The sequence below is a fragment of the Erpetoichthys calabaricus genome, chromosome 17 (genome assembly GCF_900747795.2).
Source record: "Erpetoichthys calabaricus chromosome 17, fErpCal1.3, whole genome shotgun sequence".
Taxonomy (NCBI): Eukaryota; Metazoa; Chordata; class Cladistia; order Polypteriformes; family Polypteridae; genus Erpetoichthys; species Erpetoichthys calabaricus.
In genome coordinates, this window is record NC_041410.2 from 21,047,901 (window position 1) to 21,074,281 (window position 26,381).

General features: G+C 44.1%; 1 protein-coding gene across 3 annotated transcripts in view; it reads left to right on the top strand.

Annotated features, from left to right (window-relative positions):
- Positions 1-26,381, top strand: part of apba2b (amyloid beta (A4) precursor protein-binding, family A, member 2b) — a 204,543-nt gene that overhangs the window by 136,886 nt on the left and 41,276 nt on the right. Inside the window, exons 2-8 of one of the 3 annotated variants that reach the window (XM_051920460.1) lie at positions 3,931-4,950; positions 8,821-8,901; positions 11,167-11,206; positions 11,645-11,790; positions 19,946-20,008; positions 22,515-22,601; positions 25,699-25,884. In XM_051920460.1, coding sequence (XP_051776420.1) covers positions 3,970-4,950; positions 8,821-8,901; positions 11,167-11,206; positions 11,645-11,790; positions 19,946-20,008; positions 22,515-22,601; positions 25,699-25,884 — 1,584 coding nt within the window. In that variant the 5' untranslated portion in view covers positions 3,931-3,969. The remainder of the gene's footprint in view (positions 1-3,930; positions 4,951-8,820; positions 8,902-11,166; positions 11,207-11,644; positions 11,791-19,945; positions 20,009-22,514; positions 22,602-25,698; positions 25,885-26,381) is intronic. The other 2 variants (XM_051920461.1, XM_051920462.1) reach the window with 2 other exon arrangements.

The following is a 26,381-nucleotide window of genomic DNA, read 5'->3' on the forward strand; positions in this document are numbered from 1 at the left end:
TCTCTTCAGCTTTGTGTCAGTAATGTGTCTTTGGTGACAGATTGAATTTAATTCTATAAATATTTGAACAAAGTTGGTTGGGTGAACCAATATAAAGAGAGTGATTCATTGACTTTAAATAATGCCACGCCAGCTCGGTGTCCTTGTTGACTGTGATAACACTGTCACTCTATGCAGCCGGCTGCAGTTTGTCATCTTTGGCTCGCTACCCCCTTTTGCTGATGCATAATTTAGAGAACACACGTGAGCAGCGGCCCCTTTTTGCTTTTTCTTTCTGGTGTGCCGCAGATGTGACCAAGACGAATGGCCCTGTTCTGCTTGTATTGGGTACCAAAAGCATGGCATCTCATTTATGACCTCCACCTTGTTTTTGTGAAGCTCTCCGAAGCCAGCAGTGAAATTTCTGTTTGTTTTCTGCTCCGTTTCCATCCAACTGGCTGTGGTGCAGTCGCGGTCACCGATCCCTTCTAGCCTGTGCTGTCATGCAGACCAACACCCTGCAGTTAGGGACTTCATGCTCTTGGCACTTTATTGGTTATCTGAATTAGTTTGATTTTGTGCCTTACCTGGTCCTGCTTCTTTAGGCAGCTTAGCACACATTTTATGAACCCTTCATGCCTGCTGTGCTGCCTGTGGCTTCTCCTTTTTGTATCTCAGATGCCATTTCCCGATCACCTACTGACATGAGAGGCCGACATTTAGCAGGGCTGCTCACTCGGTACACTTTGGTCTGCTTGTAGCCTTCAGCAGTTTGCTGTATTTTAATTCTCCGACATCTTACTTTTTTCGCCCCTCTAATTGTTTTAAAACATCTCAATAGCATTTCAACATTAGTGTGAGGCATCTCAGGCCTTTATAACAAGACCCAGGCAGCCACAGCAGCTGAAGCCTCTTTGGGATTAACACATAAAGAGCAAAGAAAACAAGAAGGTAAGCAAACAGCTAAATGAACATAAATGGAAGACAGAAGGAAAACCGCAAAATAATAAACAAGTAAATACTAAATAGGAAACGGTCCAGTGCAACAAGAAAGAAAACAAAAACTAAATAAAAAAAAAAGCAGAATAGAGAAATAAGAGGGATAAAAACTAAAGGCAGGGATAAAAGTCTGATTAAAAACTAGCAAGATGTCCTCTATGTGCAGCTACTCCCTCATGTAACTCCTATTGCTTTAGAACCCCGTTATTCTATGTAGCTCCTCCCACTTTCTGCTGATTGGCTCCCTTGTGTAACTCCTCCCCCTCATGTATCTCCTCCTATCATTTTAGACCCCCTATAACTTAGCGTAGCCCCTCCCACCTTCTGTTGAGTTGTTCCTTTTTGCTCTTGTGTTGCTCCTCCTCCTCTTTCTCCCTCTTTTAACTCATTCTTCTGTCCAACACTTTATTTGCACCTCTATAATTTTGTACACTTGCTGCAGCTCCCTCCTCACTAATGAATTGCCCCCTCCTTTTTTCTGTTACTTTAACTCCATGTATCACTTAGCCTTCTCTCTGTGATGTTCTCATAACTCTCCGATGAGCTCCTCCTTCTTTGTCATGTTCTGCTTGTCCCCCCAACAGACTTTCATTTTGTCTCCTTTATTATTTTGTAAAGACCCTCCCCTCTCTAGTATGTATGTCCTTCCCCTTATATATCTTGTTCTATCACATTAGACCACTCCCTATGATTAAATGTAGCCCCTCCCACTTTCTGTTGAATTTCTCCCTTTTTCTCTTGTGTAGTTCCTCCTCCTTCTCTTCATGTATCTCCTATCACTTTACATCCCCTAAAATTGTTAGTAGCCCTGCCCGCCTTCTGTTTTTCCTCTTGTGTAGCCCCTCCCTTCATGTATCGCTTTCTATCACTGTAGTCCACTCCCTAGAATTAAGTTTAGCCCCTCCCACTTTCTGTTGAATTTCTCCCTTTTTGTCTTGTATAGCTCCTTCTCCTCCTCATGTATCTCCTATCACTTTAGATCCCCTAAAATTGTTAGTAGCCCTGCCCACCTTCTGTTTTTCCTCTTGTGTAGCCTCTCCCCTCATGTATCGCCTCCTATCACTGTAGTCCACTCCCTATAATTAAATGTAACCCCTCCCACTTTCTGTTGAATTTCTCCCTTTTTCTCTTGTGTAGCTCCTCCTCCTTCTCCTCCTCATGTATCTCCTATCACTTTAGATCCCCTAAAATTGTTAGTAGCCCTGCCCGCCTTCTGTTTTTCCTCTTGTGTAGCCCCTCCCCTCATGTATCGCCTCCTATCACTTTTGTCCACTCCCTATGATTAAATGTTGCCTCTCCCACTTTCTGTTGAATTGTTCCCTTTTTCTCTTGTGTCACTCATCCCTCCCTTTTAACTCGATTTCCTGGCTTTATTAGCTTCTCCATAATTTTGTAAAGCCCCTCCTCCTGACACTTGCCTCAGCCCCTCCCTCTGCAATGCATTACACCTTCTCCTGTCTGTCCTTTAATAATAATAATAATAATAATAATAATAATTAATAATTCATTACATTTATATAGCACTTTTCTCAGTACTCAAAGCGCTATCCAAACAGGGAGGAACCAGGAAGTGAACCCATGTATCACTCAGCCATCTCTGTGTGTTGTCCTCCTAACTCTCATTTGAGCTCCTCCGTCTCTATCATGTTTAGCTTCCCCTCCTAACAGGCTCTCATTGTATCTCCCTTATTGTATTGTAGAGCTCCTCTCCTCTCATATATATAAGTCCTCCCCCTCCTCTAAGTTGTCTGATCACTTTGGATCCCCCTATATTTATGTGTAGCTCTGCCCACCTTCTGTTGATTTGCTCTCTTTTTCTTTTGTGTAGCCCCTCCTCCCTCTTTTAACTCCTCCTCCTGTCTGGCCCTTTATTAACTCTTCTATAATTTGTAAAGTCCCTCCTCCTGACACATTTGCTGTAGCCCTTCCTTCTCCTCCTCCTCCTCCTCTAAACTCTCACTTTAACTCTATGTACCACGGTGGTGTTCTCCTACCTCTCACTTGAGCTTCTCCATCTCCATTGTGTTCAGCTTCTCCTCCCAGCACACTCTCATTTTGTCTTCCGTGTTATTTTGCATAGCTCCTCCTTTTCTCCTGATGCAGCTCCACCTCCCATCCACAGTCTAATTTTGTATCCCTTTATTTTCTAGGCTGGCATTTGGCCTGCACATTACAGAAAAGTAAAAACTCAGTAGCAGCAGACCCAGCGGGCATTGTGCACTAAATCACCCACCAGTCCTGCTGATTAAAGCACTTGTCACCCATCAACATCTGAACTGAGCCGTGACGGCAGCCGCTGTGCTGACTCCGAGGTTCTTGAATGGCAGTGATGAAGTCTGCTCTGCCCCATCACTCCTTCTTTCTCCGACCTCTGAGGCATCGCACAAGTAAACTTCATTCACATTGGATAGGTTTATTGTTGGGGGGGGGGGGGGGGGGGGGGCAGTTGTGGGGTCCCTTGTAATTTTCAGTTATGTGTCTGCCTGCTTCTCAGTTTTTTTGGTGGCCTCTAGGAGGAGCTGTTGAAAATGATCATAGATTGTTTTAGTTCCTTCTTTCACAATGTGTTACGTTGGATGGGATTAGCGTGACCTGTTCGATATGTGTTTTGAGGCACACAAAGATGCATTTGGCCTTTTTCAACCTTATCATATTTGAAGGTTTCAGTTTCTTTGTAGATGAAAAGAAATTGTGTGATCACGTGATACAAAGTTTGTCTTCTTGTTCTCAATACCGCATCAATAGCTAAGGGTTATGACAGGCTGAAATCTACCATGGCAACATCTGGCACAAGATTGGAAATTTGAAATTTAGTTGAATATTAATGGCTGCCTTGGAATCCTGCAGTCGCCTGGTGAGAAGTTCTGATGCCCATGGTATACTGAAACTCTCTTGCTCTGTGTCTCTCAAACTGAGTTATCAACCTGCTTTCTCTCTCTTATTTCCACTTAGGTTTTAGCCAAGAAATGAGTTTCTCCTAAAAAGCCAGCAATGGCACACCGGAAAAGACAACCGACAAGTAGCATCACAGACCCAAGAGGGAGGCCTTGCCCCACAACATCACCCTGTAAGCAGAAAGAGGAACAGCAGCAGCAAACTCAACCCGATGACACGGATGGCTTGCAGCAGCAGTTCCATGAAGAGTCCTCAGACCTGAGGACCAGCCGGCCGACCACACCAGAACAGATCGACCAAGAGTGCATTGACCACAGCGGAGATGGAGATTCCAGCTCTGATTATGTCAATAACACATCTGAGGAGGAAGACTATGATGAGGGGCTGCCGGAAGAAGATGAAGGAGTCACCTATTACATCCGGTACTGTCCTGAGGACGACAGTTACTTGGAAGGCATGGACTGTAATGATGGCGAATATGCAAGTCATGAGGTGCGGCCAGTGGAAACCGATGAATGCCAGGAGGCCGTAGAGGAGTGGACAGAATCGGAGGATCAGTGCCATGACCATGGCAGTGGTACCGAAGAGCAGATTTACGAAGACAATCCTGAGCAAGATCTGGAGGACCACATACACTCTATGCAAACACCTCCTCCAGAGGAAGAAGTGCCAGAAGATGGTGGCCCAGATGGGGACTATTATACCTCAGAAACGAATGGCAACTCCCTTCGAGTCTCTCCATTTCGAGGCCAGAAGGGCGAGGGTGAGGGGGAGGATCCGGAGGAAGACATCGACCAGATTGTGGCGGAAATCAAAATGAGCATGAGCATGGGCAGCATAAGCAGCACTGCCGAGCAGAGCCCTGAGGAGCTTGGGGCCGAAACGGCGCCCGTGGACTTTAAGGATGTGCCCCTCAAAGCAGATCCTGCCCCGTCATACCCACCCAGCAGCAGACATGAAGGAAGACCAAAGTCTCTCAATATTCCTCCAGCGGCGAGACACAACTCTGAGGTGCCACGAAGCTTTAAGGTGCGGGCCAGAACGCCTGAGGAAAGGCAGAAGTGGGCACAGGACCAGGTAGGGCTTCATGCCAATCAACACCTCCTTTTGTTCACTGAACTCATTGCTTAGTTTAACTGTTTGCCAGAAGTGGCCTTGGGGATGTTTTCTTGTGCACAACCAAGCCTTATCTGTCTTTATTTTACATTATATAGTGCCTTTCACAGCAGGCTCTATCCCCAAATGAAAAGAACAATGCACAATAGTGAGACAAAACATGTGCAGGCTCTTACTTACAGTATGACTGGATTAAGGGCAGAGGGAGAAGAGAAAAGACACATCTGAGGAGGAGTCATCAGAAGATTCTTAATTATATTAATTACTTATAATGGATTTCAGGGGCTAATATTTTATTAATGTTTTCTTTATATGAAAAACATCTTTATAAATGCAGTTAATTTGATTGTCTTGCTAAAGTGCTAGTCATATATTTGTGTTAGCGGCATGGGGGTGCAGTGGATAGTGCTACTGCCTCACAGATCCAGAATCTTGTGTTTGAGCTGTGACAGCATTTGTAAAGTAAAGTACGTAAAGATTGCTTTATATAATGGACAGTGGTAAATCTAGTGCTCCTAACCCACTGGTCCAGCATACTGGGCTTTGACCTCCATACCAATTCACTGTCAGTGTGGAGCAGTCATGTTCTTCCTTTGTTTGAGTGCCCCCCACGCCCTCATCCCTCAACACAGTTTTAATTTGGCGCAGTGTGTGTGTGTGTGTGTGTGTGCGAGTGTGCGTGTGTGTGCGTGAGTGTGTGTGTGTGTGTGTGTGTGTGCTTGCGCAAGCAGGCCCCATGATGGATTGTCATTCTGTCCAGGGCTGATTTTCTTCCTTGTCCCCTGCTAGGACAATCTCTGGCTTCTTGTGACCGAGAATTGAATTAAATGAGTTTCAGAATATTATATTAATGTTAAATTAAGCATCTATTCTGAGACCAATTTCTAATTGTGTAAAACTGAAAATCATATATTGTTTGGTATTACATAAATTATGTCACCATGACATATTGCCTTTCAGAATCAGGTATTACACCTGACACTGCAAATGGGATACTTCTGTGTATTAAGATTCCCACTCCCCAGGTTTTCTTTGTATAGCTAGAGTGAAAAATTTGGCCAGACCACTCTCATTGCATCCGAAAGTGGTCTTTGCTTAATAAGTGAGTCTCCTGTAAAAGTCCTATCTTGGCATTTAGACTTGATAAATGCGAGAGTACTTTCTTTCTCTTTAATCCATGATTGAGACCGTTGACATTCCAGCTCACAAAGTTCACTATTTGGTTATGGAAATATTTCTTCTGTTAACATTTTGTAGTCTTAAGTTAAGGTAGTACATTATACATATGATAACTTTGACATAGATTCATATTATTGCCAAGTGATACAGCTATGGAGCGTATTGTTATGTTATCACTAACAGTTATTGGGGTATACAGGATAAAATAGAAATAGCATTGCTCTCTTTCTCTCTACATCCTAGCCATCATGCCCCCGCATTGTGCCTCTGCAAACAAGGCAAGCCACACTTTGTGAAGTCCGTGTCCTCTGACATGCCAAGAGAAAGCACGTCTAAAACAAAATGAACCCCCCTAGCAGTGGCGTGAAGAAGGTTAAAACTGAGATATCTTCACAAGAAAAGTGAAAATACATCAAAATTTGCTCATCACATTTTAATGAAAGCCTCCGACCAAAGCCTCCAGGCCCGAGCGTCTGACTGCTGTCGAGTCTCAGGGCTCCAGCTGCCCCCCTGGTGGCCATTCCACCTCAGACTTTCGACTTCAGTCACTTTTGCAATGCCAAATCTTCTCCATGCCTGCATGGTTTTTCATCCCTCATGTCCTGACATTCAGGTTTGATTACTGGGTGACTCTAAATTGTCCCCACTGTCAGTGGGCTCTGTGGTGGGCTGTGGCCCAGTCCAGAATTGTGTCCTGCCCTTGTGCCCAGTGCTGCTCGGACAGGCTCCCCATCACCCTGAATTGGATTAAGTGGTCTCAGTGTTTGTATGCAGCTTACCTCTCAGACTTTCCTAGCCATGTTTTTTTTTCAGTGTTTTAATACTTTTTACAAACAAAAGACTGAATTTATCGTTTTTCCTGACTCATGTGCATGTAGCAACTACTTGCAGACATTTCGGAGAATCTGATCCATTTTTCATGTTCGTTGCATTATGCTTCTGGCAGCACACCATATTCTTTCTGTCTTAATTTAGCAAAAAGGAAAGAAGGAAAGAGATTATGGTGATTGGACAGGAGGTGGAAGGAAGTGCTGAGTGTGGCACAGCAGCTTTGACTGCAGCCTGGCACAACTCAATGGCTTTTTTTCCCCTCATTTCTCAGTATGACGATGTGTGTCTCAAGTGAAATAAAATCAAAATGTGCCCGCTAGCCTATGGGGAAATGTGGCTAAGATGCGTCTTTCTTATTTTGCCCCACTGTCACTTTACCACCTGGATCTGTGAGATGCCCAGCTCATGCCTGAATGGTCCACTAGGTGATGTACCCTTGCTAGAAGTATTAGGCCTAAGATTAATGGCCGTTGTCTTCGCAGCACTAGTAGGTCTCTGTGTGATCATGTCACCCTCTTTCTGCTGCGGCTAACCTGACCAATCAAGGACCCTGTTCTTCTATACAAGCCATCCCTTTCTTGTGTCTGTTCTCTTCACCCGTTGCCAGTGACTTGCATGTGGTCCTGTGCCACCTTTACTGCCATCTGTGTCATGTTGATATTTCTCATTTTCCCTTTTCTGAGTAGCTTAAAAAAACCTGCAAACAGATGGAAAGGTGATGAAAATCTGAACATTGTGTCAGGTCCCCTGGTGGGTTACACCTGCCAAAATTTCCAAATCCCCAGAATATTTGCAGGACTCCTGCTAAGAGCAAGAGAAGCAACTAATAAAAAATCAGTCACAAAGCACCTCCGGAGCCTGTAGTTTACATCTAAAGTGATGCGCCACCTATACGCATCTTTGTGTCATCTGTACCTGATATATTGGGCAAGGACCAGTAGTCATCGCTTGGAAGTTTTCACACTTTATGGTAGAATGCCAGTGCATTTCATTTGACTTTATTGACACTGATCTTAATGCCAAAGTGAAAACAGATCTGTGTAAAGTCATCTAAATGAAATTATAAATATAAAACACAAAGTAATCTTAATCTGACACCCCTTAATCATCACTGGTGTAGCCAATTGGTTTTAGAAGACACAGAATTAGTTCAGTGGAGACCACCTGCCTGGGGTTTCAGTCGTCTTAATGCATCAGGCTGTGGAAGGTCCAACTTGTGGTAAGTCAGTATGGTGGGCTAACCTACGCAATGAAGACAAAGTAACACTCCAAGGAATTCCATGAAAAGCGCTGTGTGGGTCAGCCCCACGCTACCAGGTCCTTCCGGGGAGCATCTTGAACCCACTACCGCCGATAACGTACCCGAGGGATGAGCCAGCAGATGAGGACACAACACGCACAAAGCAAAGAGTTAGGGGAAATGTGCTCCAGTGCTTTAATTAAAAACAGTCCAAAGCCAAAAAGGGTTCAATAAATAAAGCAAAGTGATGGTGGAGGTTAAAACAATCCATTAACTAATCCAATAAAAAGGGTTAAATTAATCCAATTGAAGGTTTGACTTAATCCACCATTGCTGTCACTTAATGGTAGGGAGATGAAGCACAGGGGACCCTCCCTTTATGTGTTAACACCCCCCACCCTGATATGTATGGTTAGGGTCTGCCCATTCCTACACTCTCCTATCTGTCATGACGGTGCTACTGCCCCCTGCTGATTTTGTATTTCACTCACAGCCTGTGCAGTCGGTCCTTCTTGCGCCCTCCTAGACAGTCCTGCCTCTCTGATGTCTGACACCCTGATTGTTTTCTCCTCTCACTTCAGGTGTCTAATAACCCAGAACAACCAAGAAAACAGCAGCGATCTGACCTTAATGGACCGGCTGAAAACAACAACATCCCAGAGGTAAGGTACAGGGAGTAAACACTGCTTTGGATAAAGTAGAATGAAGCTGGGGGTCTCGCCATGAGTCAGACGATGATGTTTTGGTTTGGGTGAAACTTTAGCCAAAACTGGAGACGGGGCCCTCCGCTCATTAGAGGTTGTAGAGTTGGTGGGCCATCGGATGGATGAGACTGTGTTGGAGTGTAGGCTTGGACAGCAGGTAAGGAGTTCACAGCCACTACTTTGTATCGGATATGCAGGTACAGAACACGGGGAATGTTGAAGAAACGCAGGATTAAATGGAAATCAAGTGAAGCTGCCAGTCAGTAAGGTTAACCAAAGAAATCCAATAGTGGAATTCCATGTTGTGCACTAAACATTCACATTCGACTCCTTTGGCTAACTGACAAGCAGAGGCCGCAGATGTAATTTAAGGTCAAAGGACAGGGCAGGCTGGCTGTGGGAAAAGTGACCACCTCATTAGTGTTAAGAGAAGATGCCTCTGCAATGAGGATGTGACCCCTAAACGAAATGGCATGCAGATATAATTTCAGATCTGAGTCACTTTCAGCAGTTTGTGGTCAGAGTGTCCACAGTTTGTGATCAATATATGGTCAGTACATTGTCATTATCCAGTGAGCGGTCAGTATATGTGCCAAACACGTTCAGTATGTGGTCATCATGTGATCAATAGGCTGTAAGCAAATCATCAGTAAATGATGAGTATATGCTTCATCCACGGTCACCGCGTGGTCAACGTACGCTCCGAATCAGTGTTGTACGGTATACTGGTACTAAACAAGTACCAAACTACCACATTTTTAAAACAGCTTTATACCAGAATTGTGCAAAATTCAGTATCACCAGTTAATTGATGGCCCCCTGCCACCCTGCTTGTTATTACAATGAGCTTGAAGAGAACGAGGAAACTGCGGAGTGCTAAGGGGGTTACAGATCCAACACTGTGAGAAGAGCTTTATGATGTGCCTCCCTGTGCAGTGAAGCCCGGTGGCGTGCGTGTCTGTGGGCCAGGGGGGCGACGAAGCTGGGAGCCTGTTGAGCAGGTGGGGGGAGTTATCTGTTATTTGCTTTGGTACCGCGGTGTCAAAGCTGGTTTCAGTACCCAAGACAAAATTTTAGTACCTATCCAACACCACTGTGTATGTGCTCCATACATGGTCATCGTCTGGTAGTTAAATAATTAGCATGTGGTCAGCATTTTGTCCGTGAGGTGAGTGATCAGTAAACTCTCCTGAATTGGTCATCCTGTGGTCAGCATCTTCTAAGTAAGTGATCAGTAAATACTTCTTAACTGGTCAGAATGTGGCCAGCAGATGATTATCACATGATTGGCACGTGGTCAGTGGATACTTTGTATGTGGCCTCCTTGTGGTTAGGTCAGCACATCATTAACATCTTGGCTGCTAGTGAACAGTATGTGGTCCATAGCTGGTTAGGATATGCTTCATGCATGTCACTCTCTGGTCAGTATACACTCGCTACGTGGTCAGGATGTGTTCAATACGTGATTACTATATGATCGTTGTTTGATGAGGACATATCAGCCTCTCACCCCATGATGGACTGGCTTCCTGTCCAGGGATTGTTCCTGTCTTGCGCCCTGTGTTTGCTGGGGTAGGCTTCAGCTTCCCTGCAGTCCTTTTCAGGATATAGCAGGTATTGAAGCTGGATGGATGGATCATCAGTGTCTTTGCAGTGAGTGGCTACTTCATAACCTCCATAATTGACCAGCATATGGTTAACATATGATTATTAGATGATTTGCGTGTTGTCTGTGATGTTTTGTACATGGAAACCATGTGGGCAGAATATTATCAATACATGATCAGTATGTGGTCAACACAACATTAGCATCTTGGCAGTAGGAGAACAGCATGTACTCAATAATTGGTCAGTATATTCTTCATACATGTCACTGTCTGGTCAGTATAAACTCGGTACATGGTCTTTATGTGGTCAGCATTTCATCAGCATTATTCCAGTGAATAAGCAGTATATATCCTCTGTAACTGGCCAGTTTGAGGTTAACACATGACTATCTCACAATCAGCACGTGGTCAATAGATACTCCATAAATGGTCCTCATGTGGTCATTATATCTGCTGTCCATGGTCTCTGTGTGGCCAGATCTGTGAATGGTCATCGTATAATCAGTATATGGTCATTACGTGATCCATATGTGGTCAGTGTCCTGTTACCAGTGCCTCTTTGCTCACTTCCTGTTTTCTGCTCTGTGATTTCTGAATCCCAAATTATGTTTTGCAGCAAACGAAGAAGGCCGCCTCCTTCCCCAGCTTTGTGGACGGTAAGCATCTTCTCATTATGTTGTATCCTTTAATGTCAGAAAAGAACAAAAAAAATGTCTTGTATTTAAAAAGGTGAGGGATGCGAGAGTCCATCTGGGCAGGTGGACAGATGAGTTGAGGAGTGTTTGGCTGTTAATGTAAAAAAAGCAAAGCTGGCAGTGCCTAGCTCACCACCCACATGCTGTGTCCGGCCAGCAGGGCTAATCCATCTGCCACCGTCCTATCTTCATCATCTCCCTCACTCTGTTCTCTTAGCTCCAGGCTGTACCTACCCCTGGTCAGTGGGTCAGTCACCTTCTGACTTGATGGGCTCCTGCTGCCTTGTACGTCCCCTCTTTGGAAGTCTCATGATTACTCAGATGCCTCGTAAGGGGCACCCTAAAAGTTCTGTCTTTGTCTCTCACCCACTAACTCTCATGCCCATTTTGTGCCTGTAGTGCCAGGACCCTGTGAGCCTGAGGACCTCATTGATGGGATCATCTTTGCTGCCAATTACTTGGGCTCCACGCAGCTGCTGTCGGAGCGCAACCCCTCAAAAAACATCCGCATGATGCAGGCCCAGGAGGCTGTGAGCCGTGTCAAGGTATCCACTGTCTGGGCGGAGGTGCTCAGGGGTGATGGGTGCTTGGGATTAATGAAGGGGGTCATATATACAACCTGTCAGTAGAGGGTGACATAGAGTACATGATCAGGCCTTGCTTTGTATTCAATTCTTTTTCACCTCAAATAATGCAGAGATGAACTGGCCATTGGGAACAGAAGGGCAATTCTCAGTGGGATGATCGCTCTGTCTGGTGTGTGCTGTCAGGAAACAAACTGTGAGACCAAGCAAAGGAGGGAAAGAGAAAGAGAAAAGTGACGTGAGTGGTCCTTGCCAATCATATGATCTGAACAACTCCTTTGTGGATCTCCACCTACCTAATCTGAACTTCTAACCAAAGCAAATCAGGGATCAGTGGTGGGGCTGCTGTTAGTTTTATTGTACATAACTGATCTGCATAGGACTATGAACAAGCTGCTTAAGCTGGCAGATGATACCAAGGTAAGTGGAAGGGCAATTAGTATAGAGGGACTTGGACAGTGTTCAGGCTTGGGCAGATGAAATTTAATGTAAGTAACTATAAAGTGTTACATATAGGAATTAGAAATGATTGATTATTTTACACAGGAGGAGATCTGAAACTTGAAAGCACTCCTTACGAGAAGAACCTGTGAGTCATGGTGGGCTCGTCATTGTCAACATCCAAACAGTGGACAGAAGTGATTAAGAACGCTAATGGAGTGGTAGGGTTCTATGCCACAATGTGTGAAGTATAAGACGAGGGAGGTTGTGCTTAAGTCATATAACACAGTGGTGAGGCCTCACCTGGAGTGCTGTGTGAGGTTTTGGTCTCCATATTATAAAATAGACATAGCAGCCCTAGAGAAAGTCCAGAGCAACAAGGCTGATTCCAGGACTAAGGGGTGGGAGCTATGAGGAGAGACTGAAGGAGCTCAACCTTTTCAGTTCAAGTAAACATAGATTAAGAGGGGACATGACTGAAGTGTTTACAGTTATAAAAGGAGTTAGTACAGTAGATCCCAGTTGTTACTTTAAGATAACTTCTTCAACAAGAACACGGGGGCCCGCTTAGAAACTTAAAGGCAAATTTCACACAAATGTTAGAATATTTTATTTCTCACAAAGAACGCGATGTGGAATAAATGACCATGCAGTGTGATGGAGAGCGAGACTTGACCTAATATTATTTTGGATAATCTCAGTGAATAGGATTGACGCGCTTGTTGGGCTGAATGCTCTGCTGTCATCACCATTTTCTTATCAAAAGTCCAAAAGTCATTTTGTATCCTAGTCCCTGACACCTTGTGACGGTGCACATAGTAAGCGATGCTATATGAATGTCTAATTGGGGGCAATGATGTAATGGATAAGAGGCACTGACGTTCAGTACCCTATTATATTGCGCTATTTTTGAAAGCACCTCGCAATGGAGTTTACCGTTCAAGAAGCTAACTAAAATAAAGTGTCTTGAATAATTCCGTTGAAGGTGTAAATCAGAAATTTCGGTAAAGGACCGGAGAGGCATAAACTCTAATAATAGGTGTATGGCATGGTGCTTTAATCAGTAGTGGGCATCAGGGTATGATTGAGTTGACTGTTAGTTCTGTTGTATGCACTGGGATGTAATAGTTTACTTTGTAAATGTGAAAGGCACTATATACAACAGAGATTCATTTACAAATCCTATTCAGATGGTGAATCAAACAGCTTTGGTGGGGTCCGCTTGCCACCGCACTATCTCTCATCTGTTTTCCACAGATACAGCCAATTAAATGCAACAGCTTTTGTAATCGGACTTGTTTCCTTTTCCTTTTCCATTATTTTGGAGATAGTCTGACAGATATTGTCTGTCTCTCCATGACAGTTATGGCCGATCCTTCATCCCTGTATTTTTCTGGAAGCCTCCGTCCGAGTGAAGGACATGTAATCGAATGATCCTTTTTGTGTTTTTCTTAATCTGCTCCTGTTTGCCCTCAATCGTGTCTTTATCAGTATAGCCTCTTGCTTCTTTTGGTACACTTATTTCTATGACAAATAAATTTCATATCAGTATGTTAAGTATATATGTAAATAAGCATGTATGTGTGAAACACTGTTGGGAGCACAGATGGCAGCAACTTATTAGTTTGTTTCTTCCACAGCAACACCACCATCTTTGTGTAAAAGAGAAACAAGAAAAAAAGCAGCTAGCAAAGTGAAAAGAATCCAGGAGTCTGGCACCCCCTCTGTTACCATCTTTATCATCACGGTGTGCTTTGAATATGCAAGTTAAACCACATGGAAGTGCAGAAACTGTAACTACTGTATCTTGTGCTGACCTCAGAGCTTACAGATCATGGCCACTTGACACCCTTGGGCTGCAGTTCATTATCGTTCAGTGTCTACAAGCAGGGCTAAAAGTGCAGCTGTAGCCTCTTAGCTTGAGGAGGATTCTTAGTAATGACATCTTCTTGGAAGAGATGGCTGATGACTCAGTTTCCAAACTCATCAGCCAGTGCTCAGCTTTATTACGACAGGAGAAATTCAACAAATGTTGGTGTATTTTATGTTTACAATTATGGGAGCGTACTGTTATTTTTATTACTATTACTATCTTTGTGGTGAAGCCTTAGCATTAGTATCAGATCATCACAATTTCCAAAGAAACTACAAAATGCCTTCAGGTGTGCTTTTGTACCTCGAGGTGCCATACAATCGTGAGGTCTTACATTCCCAAAAGTGAACCCCTGCTCCTTCCTGGGAGTGGGTGTAAGACACTTCATAACCACTTCTCATGTCCTCCTCTGCGGCAGGACAAATTCTTCTCCTAGTCGGAATTGTAGTGCGATCCCTAGGTGTAATTCTGAGACACTTGATAAATATGGGCGCTGCACATGATTTGTTCCTGTTCCTTCAGGTTCTTTCAACCTGTTGTTTTTCTGCTCTTTAATTTTTTTCCCAGTTAGGACCTCCTGTTCTGTTCTTTCATAATGTTTTTTGCCAATTGTTTTGACTGATGTTGCTTTTCCCCAATGGTTCCTCCTCATTTACACCCCCCCACTTCGCCATTTCCCAGTCCAAGGACCACTTTTTTTTTTTTTTGTCAGTGTCCATAATAGCCGCACACACTCAAATAGGCCACGCCCCTAGCGATGTTTGGCATCATAGCAACCAAAACCAAGCACAATATTTTTTTTTGTCTGCCTGTGAATCCTCGTACTCGATACTCCCCGGCTCATGTCACAAGCCCACGCAGAGCATTTGGTGTTGTAATACAGAAGAGCTTTGCACCCCTCTCGAAACATCAAGAGACAAACACTCGTGGAGATATGAAGAGCGGCGAACTCCAGTGAGCTGGCCCCTCGAGCGCTCATCTGCATACGGATGCTCAGAGTCGGGGAAGCGATCATCATCAAAGGATGGCAGGGCGATGTGGGCAGCAGAGTGTCACTTCAATTTCATCTGCTCACAGAAAGGGCTGGCGCATAAGAAGAAGAAAAGCCTATCAATGAGTCACATCACGTCTGCCCCCCCCGAGCGGGCAGCTTCCCCCCCTCAGCACCCGCCAACGAGGAATTCCAGAAATACATCAAAAGAACACGAGAGAACCACCGGCCGGCAGCTCTGCTGCTGTGTACAAGCATGATGATTATCTTAGGAGGAGGCTGTCAATGATTTAAAAGCTGATGTGATTGAGAAGGTGGGAGTTGGGGGGGGGTGTGTGAATGCTAGGTTGCCATGGAAACTGCATTTTCTCATTACTCGGTACAAGTGGAGGTACCCCAGCAGGTTTTCTATGAGGCCTATGTATGCTTTTTCAGAGGAGATTGCTTATGGATGGTGCAAGACCCCAATGTTAAAATGAAGGAAGCTTCTTCCAAGTCATTATGTCTGCAAACTGCCAGCGGGCAGCAGCCTCAGTACGTGGGAAACAACTCTAGCCAGTGGCTGCCGGGTGGGTGGCTTACCTCTCCCTTATGGTTTCAAGTATTTCACTTTCTACCATACAGCTTACCATTTTTTTTTTTATTGCCAATGTGAAGACTATTTGGCACAAAATGAATTGTCCCCCACACTCAGCCTGCTTTCTTCTTTATGTGGCGCTCTTTACAATACTGTGCATTCAAGCACAGGGCTCATTTAATAGGAAAAAGGTGTTTCACAAATCGACTGTACCCTTGCATTTAATCAAAAAATGGAATGTAGGTGTATCCTTTACATTTTTGTTTAGTTGCTTCTTCCCCTGTGGACCTGAATTCAATCCCTGACTGTAAAATACCAGCAGCCATACCACCTGCACTTCAGAACTGCAAGCTATGCATGTACAGGTCCGGTCAGTATTTAAATGGGAGACCATCTTGGAAAGGGTTGCTGAGGCCAACAGGGAGCGCTTACCCAGTGGTCAGTGTGTGCATCCCAATACCTCAGTGCAGTGACGGGGACGCTGTGCTGTAAAAACTGGTGCCACCTTTTGGATGAGAAGTAAAACTGAAGTCCTGACTCTCAGTGGTCATAAAAAAATCACTGGACATCTTTTGAAAAGAGTAGGGTGTACCCCAGTGTCCTGACTAATTTGCCCACCACTGCCTGATCTTTCTGCCCCCCCACCCTCCCACCCCCAATCATCCCTTGTCCTTTACTGGGTAACTTTTTCACCCCGTCACCGTCTAATAACTAATGTGTGGTGAGTGTGCTGGCAAGAATGGCCAACGTTGCATCAAACAGGTGTCTGCTGCCCACTGGTGCTCCCTACTGTGTCTGTTAGAGAAGTGCTATTATAAATGTAATCAATTATTATTATTATTATTGAGTTTGATTATGTGGGCTTCAAAATGCTAATCAATATTATGAATAGAGGAAGGTAGACTCCCCGTTCAGCAGTTTGTTGGTTTAAGGCTGGCAGGCATCTTTTAATGCATTTTAGCAGCTGCTGACCAGTCGGGGACAGAGTGGTATCAGATGAGTTGGTCATTACGTCCAGGTGATTTTTCACTTTTGTATTTAGAATTTAAAATGAATGCCCAGTTATGGATAATTTTAACCCATATCAAGACTTTTCACTTAGCCGGCTGACAAGCAGATGCCAGGGCAGCAGTGGCCATGCCTGGAAGGGTCCGTACTAACTGATTACTGGAGAGCCTCTCCAAGTGCCAGTGCAGGTAAATAGCCTTATGTACTTGAGAGCTACCCATGATGGTATTTACTCCATGGGTGCCATTGTGGGGATGGGCAGAAGACTAAGACCACTGGGTAGCAGTTGAGGGCTACCATGTTGGCAAAGTGGAGCCCCACTGCATTTATGGGAAGGCAGCCACTATGAGCCGTCTGGCCTTTTACATATCGCTTAGGAGTGACAGCCCAGGACTGTCAGAGGGTACCCTGGCACTGACCCTGGAAGTGATACCAGGGATTCCCTATGAAATGACCACAGAGTCGAGTTTAATGGCGAATCTCTGCTAGCGTTCCATTGAGCTGGGGGGCAGAGGTTCAACTAGCTGGTAGGGTGAGGGGCCAGATAATATAGACAGAGTCTTTTGGAGGGTGGATATGTGGGCAAGCCAGCCCCCCTAACAGACGGGGACTTGAACCAGTGTAGCCAGGTGGACTGGGGCAGCAAGGGCTTGTTTCATTGTAGTTTATTTGATAAATTCTTGTTGTCCCTTTGTTCATCCCTCTATTGTGTACTTTAGGTTTAATAAAACAATTACTTTTAATAAAGATTTACATTTTTTAGTGTGGCATACAGATATGGCATCCCATCACAACAGCTCAATAACATCCATTTATTAGTTTAATAAAACAGGCAAGTTTATTAGTTGAATTTGTTTCTTTCAGTTTGCTTGCACATACATTATCAGTCCTGCTAAGCCACTTCACGGTCACATGGGGTCAGAGCCCACCTGGGCACAACATAAGACCCAAGTCTGGCTGGGGTACAAGTCTTTCAGCTTTTAAGTAAAAACTACGCACAGATGTTTCCAAAACCACAAATGTTAAAATAAAATATTTTGAGGCAGGTTTGCTTTTAACATGAAATGTAAAGAGTGCCCAGATCTAGAAGTGAGGGACTTCTTAAACTCCACCAAAGCCTTGGAGCATCCAGCTGATACCCACTGCTGTGGTGCCAGCTGCCCCCTAGTGGCCATTTCCTTCCAGGCTTACTACTCTGATTGCCTCTGCAGTGTTAGGATTGTGGCCTTTTGGGGGTCATTCACTTTCAAACCAGTGAGGGGAGCTACAGTACTGGAACCAGCACTGGAAAGGGTGCCAGGGTGTAGCAGGGCACAGAATTGGTTTATATATAGCATCTGGCACAGATATTTGTAAAATATTTATTTATCCAAGCAATAATGACCCAATAAACCTAGCTGGCCAATAAATATGAAGCGCTGGAATTCTCAAACAAATGAAAATGTCATAAAGGACCCTCCAGTGGAAGGGCAGCTGTGTTGCACTGGCATTCTGAAGTGCTTTGTCCTTTATGCACTTTTGAAATTCACATTGATTTATTAAACACACGAGACCTGACTCCATGATGTTGCGTTCCTGGGAGCAGTGTTAGGCTGACCCCTAAAGGACCCTCAACTGTTTTTTGATTTTTTTTTTTCCAGAAGCACACCTGGAGATTTTGGAGAATTGGGGTGAAGTTGTCATACTGAGCAAGCGTAGATTTGCCTAGCTGTAGCTCTGAGAGCATGTTGTCCATGCTTGGCGTCCCATGAAGCCCAGACTGATGGACTGGGCTCAGCCACTATGAGGATACTGCTAATTGTCTGGTCAGGCCCTCCATTGTTGGCCATCGTCCCAGAGTTCTAATGAGGTTTGCCGTCAGGCTGCCCAGCATCCATCCTGTTTAGCAGCTGGCGAGTTGCTCAGATCCTGCTGGCGAGTTTATTCTCCCCTACTTAGATGAGGTTCACACATGTGACATGAGTGCCATGTTAAAAGGTGGATAAATTCCCACAGAAAAGTAATCAAGTGAAAGCAATGGAGCGAACCGTCTTGATGTATGAATGCCTCCATTTTGGCCCCTGAGGCTACAACATTAGAACATTTTTTGATGAGAACGAGCCATGCAGCACAGAAAAGCTCGCCAATCCCATCCACGTCATTTCTCCAGAATTACATTTGGTTGAGTTTTGAAGGTCCCCCAAAGTCCACACTACTTGGTTACAAATGTGTCTTGTCTGTCTATGGTTGTGTGAGTGAAAGAAAACTTTCTAAGCGTTTGTGTGAAACCCACCCTTTAACAAGCTTCCAACTTCATCCTCGTGTTCAGGTTGAGCAATTTATTTTAAAGCATCAGCGGGGATCCTTCATAGTCCTGTGAAGTCTTGAACGGCAAAGGATCAGTTTCTCCTCGTAGCTCCCACCTTGCAGTCCTTCACCGAGCCTCTCCGCCGGACTTTCTCTAGCGCCGATAAAGTGGTCCATGTGGTGGGCCGTCATCCTGTCCAGAGTTGTCCCCTGTGCTGTTAGGATAATATCCTGCCCTGGTGTCCATGAACTGAATTAAGTGGGTCTGAGAATGTTATACTAACATCAGATTAGTAAAACACCAAGAGACCAAGGTCTTCTTGAATGAAAACTGAGGAACATCAAAATTCCCTCATTAAGTTTAATTCAAAGCCTCCAGGCCTGAGCGTCCTGCTGAAGTTGACTGCCAAGGCTCCAGCTGCCCCCTGGTGGCCAGTCCAGCTCAGGACTTCAGTATCGTGGAGAAAGAAAGCAGAGCAGAGCAGAGCAGAGCCATCACGGGCCCTTCCCTTCCCAGGGTGACAGGAATTGTACAAAGCAAGGCTGCTGCTAATGGCACAAGCTGCTCTTTCTTTTCTGGATGCTGGGTGTATTTTTCTCGGTGTGACCACTTGTATTAATTTAATCTGCAAATGCTGTGCTAACACATGGTGTCCATGGTGGCATGACCATAACCCCCCACCCGCTCCCTGCTGTGTAAACCAACTGACATTAACATTGATGGTTTCCCCCTTGTGCCAAACCAGCTTGTGTCCAAATGATGTGCCCATCTCCCACCAATGGCAGCTCTGAATTTGGAGATGGCTACTCAGGGACACAACGGTGCCATCGGAAATTACAGGTTGTCCCCTCCACAGTAATGAAGATGGCAGCGCTTTGTGTTTCAGTTGTTTCACCCTGTTTTGTTTTTTTTTTTTTTTGTTGTCCCCGTGTCTGACAGCCCTCTTTCTGTTTTAATGCTGCACAGAGGGTACAGAAGGCAGCCAAAATCAAGAAGAAGGCGGTGTGTAAAATGCTTTCCATAGTGGCTTATCCCCCACTCACTGTCCATCTCTGCCCATCTCAGCTTTGAACCTTTGTGTTTAAGTGCCTTAAGCTATACATATTAATGACTGTATTTACATATATGCATATTAATGTCCCTCCCGAGCGCCATCCCTCTGATGTTTGTTGGCATTCCTCAGGCGGCCACAAATGGTTCAAAGCAGTCATCTTTGTCAATAGTTGTCGTTCTCCCTTTCATTTCACCCCATGTCATCAGTTCTTGAATCATTTGCAGATGGATGCAATTTGGATGATTTTTTGTAACTAGTTTAAAAAAAAAACCTAATAAAGAATTAGTGCAACTGAAATGCCACCTGCAAGCCAGGTTAGAGGAGTTGACATCCATACAATAACGCTGAGTGGTGCCATGCTGTTTGAGTACCAAGTCAACATGGAAGTCGAGAGGGAAAGTGTTTTATGTGCAAAATTATGAGGTACAATCGCAGGGAGCTGAAGAGCCTGATGCCATTTAAACCTCCAACCTCCTCCTCCTGACTGAACTCAGGTGGCACCTGAACTCCTCAATCTATGACAAGGGCATAGCAGCCTGGGTGACATCTGAGCCAAACTCTACAGAGCCCCAGAAATCCATCCTTTAGGTAAAACCAGCGGTCATCCATTAGGAATCTTCAGGCCACAGAGGGAATACAGGAAGGCGGCCTGCCCAACGTCCAGGGGTTCAGGAAATGCTCATTTACACCCCACCTTCAGTTGGTCAGCAGCACCAGATGGAGAAGAGTCAGTAGAATTACTTAAAAATTGTTAAGGTTCTTGATTCATTTGTATTATTTATTTGTCCATAATGGATTCTACAAATGGACAGTAGGACTGTCAAAGGGATAGGGACACTCATCACAGTCGGACTATCTACCGGCTTGTAGAAGAGAAGGTGGGACTGCTAGGTGTCAGCAGACATCTTTTGTGTGACACAGCTTAACAGAAGAATACAGCAGCTCAAGTATTACAGAAATTTGGTGAAACGGTACATCTGCCAATTAGGCAGTGCCAACTAAGATTACGATTTCTTCTGGCACATCGCATACAATCAAGGGGCCTGTGGGGCACAGGTGCTCAGGGAAGTCATCCACTGTAGTTAAGAGCATTTGTAGGTGCCATTCTGTGCCATGCATGAAGGTAGTTCTGTAGAGTAAGCCATCACATCATCACCTTTCATACTGTATATAGCGCCTAACCTCACGTTCAGGGTGCTGCTGCTGCTTCTGTGCAGCCGCCTTTCATGTAACAGAAAAGTCAAATCTTCCAAAGTTGACAGTCTGGTGTAAGATGGTAGAGGCAGGCTTGAGGTTGCTGTTCTCTCCCAATTCTATCTATCATATAGTGCCTTGCACATCTATCTATCTATCTATCTATCTATCTATCTATCTATCTATCTATCTATCTATCTATCTATCTATCTATCTATCTATCTATCTATCTATCTATCTATCTATCTATCTATCTATCTATCTATCTAAAGCCTTCTTCTATCTCACTTGTCTATTTAGCTGTTCGACGGCCGTAACTTTTAATTCAAATGGAATAAACTGCCATGGAGAACATGGCCTCTTCACTCAGAGTTAAACATGGAGGCATCTGACGACAAACGTAATTTCAAAGTAGACGTTCTCTCGCCCTGCATCCTCCATGTCTATTGTGTCAGGCCCTGATTCTGCTAGGTGGAGGTGTCTTGTGTTCATGTATCTCAGTGTCCACCTATAACTCACTATCCACTAAGTGTTATGAAGTTGGGAGATCTTTAAAGTTATCTTTGCATAAATCTGTCGTAGGGGTCAAGGTGCCTGATGGTCGGGTTTGCTTGGTAGTCAGTCCACCATCAGTTGCTCGTTCTCTGTTTGGGCCCACTTCAGAGTAGTCAAATCCCCACAATCTTTAAATGCACAGCAAGGTGATCTGTAAGCAGATGTTGAGGTGACCCATTGTGGAGCTCAGAGATCCAAATCAGATTTTCTTTTTAAGTGTTAAAGAACCTCTTTCTGAAGACACAAGCGAGCCGAGTCCTTGTTCCCATGACTTGTTGACTTGGAAGGTTTGGCTTCATCCAGAACGTCTCATAGCTGAGATATGTGTGTGCCAGTTTCACAGATTTTAGATGTTAGCGCAGCCATCACCACTGTAGCTTCATTTCAGTTGGTTTTCTTTTAGTCATGTAAGGAAATGTGGGGCTTGATTAGAACTGTACAACATATTCAGGAGAAAAGAAGAAGGCATCTGCAGAGTAACACTCATGTGCCGTACAACCAACCTCATTTCACACCAAAATTGCTCGTGTGCCAGTTTCTGGACCAACTGGCAAGCTGCATGCTGGAAGGGTAGGCGCTCAAGAGACCTGAGGCTGGTGCCTGTCACCATTTAGCACTGAGTAGGAGGACGCTGCAGGTGCTTTTGGATTTACTCCTGCACACTGGCACCCGCAGTCTTGTTTCACCTTCGTCTCTTTCTTGTAGAGCTCTGAGGGTGACGCCCAAACCCTAACTGAAGTTGACCTCTTCATTTCAACCCAAAGGATTAAAGTTCTTAATGCAGACACCCAGGTAAGTGCCCACTGCGGTAACTGCTTATTGGGGAAACTTAACTATCTGTTTAGCATTTATTGGTATGTATGTAGTTAGATTATTAGAATAATACGGCCTAGACTGTGAGTGAGCACCATGCATTCTGTAAGCGTGTGTTGTACTTTTAGTGCAAGTGCACAAAGCTCATTTTGTAAAATGTAACATGTGCTTACGTACTGTGTTGTGCTCACACATGGAATTTTGCTAGTAGTGCTGTGCAAGAACGCTGACAAAAATCACGTGCAATGTGTGGTGTAGGCTGTAATCAAACTCCATAGAACTTCACCATATGCTTCATCTAAACCTGTTTTAATAAGAGAACCGAGACAGTCAGAGTGTTGGGGCACCCTCAGGAAAAACCCCGTATAACTGAAGGAATAATACATTCAAGGAAAGCGCATGAAAACACAAAAACAAGTCTCACCAGATTGGAATTCTATTGTGACTGCCCAAGATGGCAGTTCTTCCATTCACAGGCAGGAAGAGGCAGGTCCAGGAGGACAGATGCTGGAAGTGACATCCGTGGTGGAGAGCTGGAGGGAGGAAAAGAGAGAACGTTATCACACAGCGCCATCCCCTGGAGCAGCTGAGAATTGCCATCACCAAATCCCTTAAACTGATTCCTATGTGCACACACTTGATACTGTTTAAACTTAGTTCTTGGACTTGGAGCTTTTGAGAGGTGCTCCCTTCCTGTCAAATTATTGGGTGTGTCACAGGAACTACCCATGGAGTGACCAGCAGCTGGTCACAGGGCCAACTTGTGCACACTGGCACTGTTTGGAGTCATTAATCAATACACATCCAAACTGCATAAAGTGAAGCACCTTTCAAGAAGAAGCACTGTCCCAAGATGCTTTGCAAGTACAGACCGAGAATACAAAATATTGCATGCATTGTACTGTATATAGTATTTTATTTGTAATGTAGATAGACAGATAGATAGAAAATGCACTATATGATAGATAGATAGACAGACAAAAAATAGGAAAGGCACTATAGAATAGATAGATAGATAGATGGAAAACGCATCATATAATATATAGATAGAAAATAGGAAAGGCACTATAAAATAGATAGATAATAGGAAAGGCACTATATAATGGACAGATAAAAATAGGAAAGGCACTATATAATAGATAGAAATGGCACTATATAATAGATAGACTGATAGAGAAGGAACTATATAATAGATAGAAAAGGCACTATATGATAGATAGATAGATAGACAGAAAATAGGAAAGGCACTATATAATAGATAGATAGAAAAGGCACTATATGATACATAGATAGACAGACAGAAAATAAGAAAGGCACTATATAATAGATAGATAGATGGAAAACACATTATATAATATATAGATAGAAAATAGGAAAGGCACTATAAAATAGATAGATAAAAATAGGAAAGGCACTATATAATAGATAGATAGATGGAAAACACATTATATAATATATAGATAGAAAATAGGAAAGGCACTATAAAATAGATAGATAAAAATAGGAAAGGCACTATATAATAGATAGACTGATAGGGAAGGAACTATAGATAGATAGATAGATAGATAGATAGATAGATAGATAGATAGATAGATAGATAGATAGATAGAAAAGGCACTATATAATAGATAAAAAATAGGAAAGGCACTATATAATAGATAAATAGATAAAAATAGGAAAGGCACTATATAATAGATAAATAGATAGATAGATAGATAGATAGATAGATAGATAGATAGATAGATAGATAGATAATAGGAAAGGCACTATATAATAGAAATGGCACTATATAATAGATAGACTGATAGGGAAGGAACTATATAATAGATAAATACTGTAGATAGATAGACTGACTCTATGGTCTGAATATACACCAGAAGGAAGAAAATTAACAAGAAAAAGAAACTTCTGACTTGTCAGTCCCAGTCCCCGTGAGGTGTTATGCAGACATATTGCTGTTGGTATAAAGGAGCCCCCATCTCGTTTCTACACTCACTTCTGCTTAATAATTCGTTGGCTGAAAGTCCTCAGTGTTCGTGTGTCGGAGAGATGATGTGTAGAGTGGTTCATAATGGGACTCGGTTTTATTTTACTTCTCTCCTTTGCTATGACTTCCAGGGGGTCCACAGTGCATCCCATACCTGAGCCTGCCCTTTTAATTAGCTTGTTGATTCGGTGGGCTGCTCTTGAAGTGATGTCACTAGCTAGAGAATCACGCTGGCCATCACAGAGTTATAGAAGATGTGAAGGATGTCACTTCCCTCATGAAAAGGAATGTGGTCTCCTAAGAAAAAAGAGCCTGTTCTGCTCTGCTCTGCCTTTTCTTCTATAGTTCCTCTGTGTTCTGGTATTATTCCATCCTGTCATTGATGTGGACCCCCTAATACTTGTAGGAGTGGACCACCACTTCATCTGTTTCCTGAATAGTGATCAGACGTACAGCAGAAGCTCTTTGGTGTGCTGAAAATCAATAACCAGTTGCTTGGTTTTGCTGCACTGAGAAATAAAGTTGTCCACCTGACTCCTCTCCTCTGTCTCAACCCCCCCACCTTACCCCCTTACATTAAATACATGCATGATTGAAAATACAAAAAAAAACCTGAAAATATTCAGCTACACGCATACGTCTTTTCCTCCTCACAGTCCAGTGTCTTCATTTTAGAAATCTCTCCTAGCGTAGCCGGAGTTGGTCCTAGCGGCCCCCCTGGGGACAGCGTCTTTCTTTTAAAGATGCCGTCTGCTCATTGGTTTTGAACACAATGCAGTGTGACAGCCCGGTGCGGCAGTGTGACAAAGCTGCCAGTGGGCTGTGCTGCCGGGGTACTTATCTCCCCTGTTGCATTTAACCTTTGAGGGGAATTAAAAATAAACTCCTTCAAGTGTCACACCAACTTAATGTCAGGATGAGTGTCCCAAGCAGAACAGAGACCCCAGAGGAGCATCTTCTGGTCGAGTGACTGTTTAGATGTCAGTCAGGGGGTTGGTGTTTGCTTCCTTAAGTTTGATTGCACGTCGTTGGCCTGTGTGTTTGATGGGAAGGCAAAGAAAATGAAGCTTTGACAACTTTTTTGTATAGGAAACGATGATGGACAACGCATTGCGCACCATTTCCTACATCGCAGACATTGGGAATATCGTGGTCCTGATGGCCCGCCGCCGCATGCCCCGCACTGCCTCGCAGGACTGCATTGAGACCACCCCAGGGGGTCAGGAAGGGAAGAAGCAGTACAAGATGATATGCCACGTCTTTGAGTCGGAGGATGTAAGTAGAGCCTTTTAAATTTGTAGCAGAAGGTCTGGAGCCCCAATGACAGTGTGACGATCATGGAGCGTTAATGGGATGGCCTGATTAGAAGAATCTAAAGGAAAAATTAAATGCATCCAGACATTCATTCTTAGGGAAAGTGGGTTACAAAAAGGCGCTCCCTGGTTACACCTTCCACCTTCAGATGTCCAGCTTATCGTTTGGTTGCAGGAATTTTCAGGTCTTAATGCCAAGCTGCTGGATCTGAGGCTACTTCAGATGTTGCCATTGGAGGGCCCATTGTGATGCTCATGGTGGGATAGTTTGTGTGTCTTTGGATAAGGCGGACTCATACTGTCAGAAATGTGTTGCGTCAACCACCTGGTCCAATTATATTGCTCCTTGCGGTCTTCCAGCTGGTCCTCCCATGTTCGCTGAGAGCTGAGGTCATCACCTTGTCCAGCTTTGTAGAATTACCATATATACTCACAGATAAACTCTCCCTCAGATAAGTT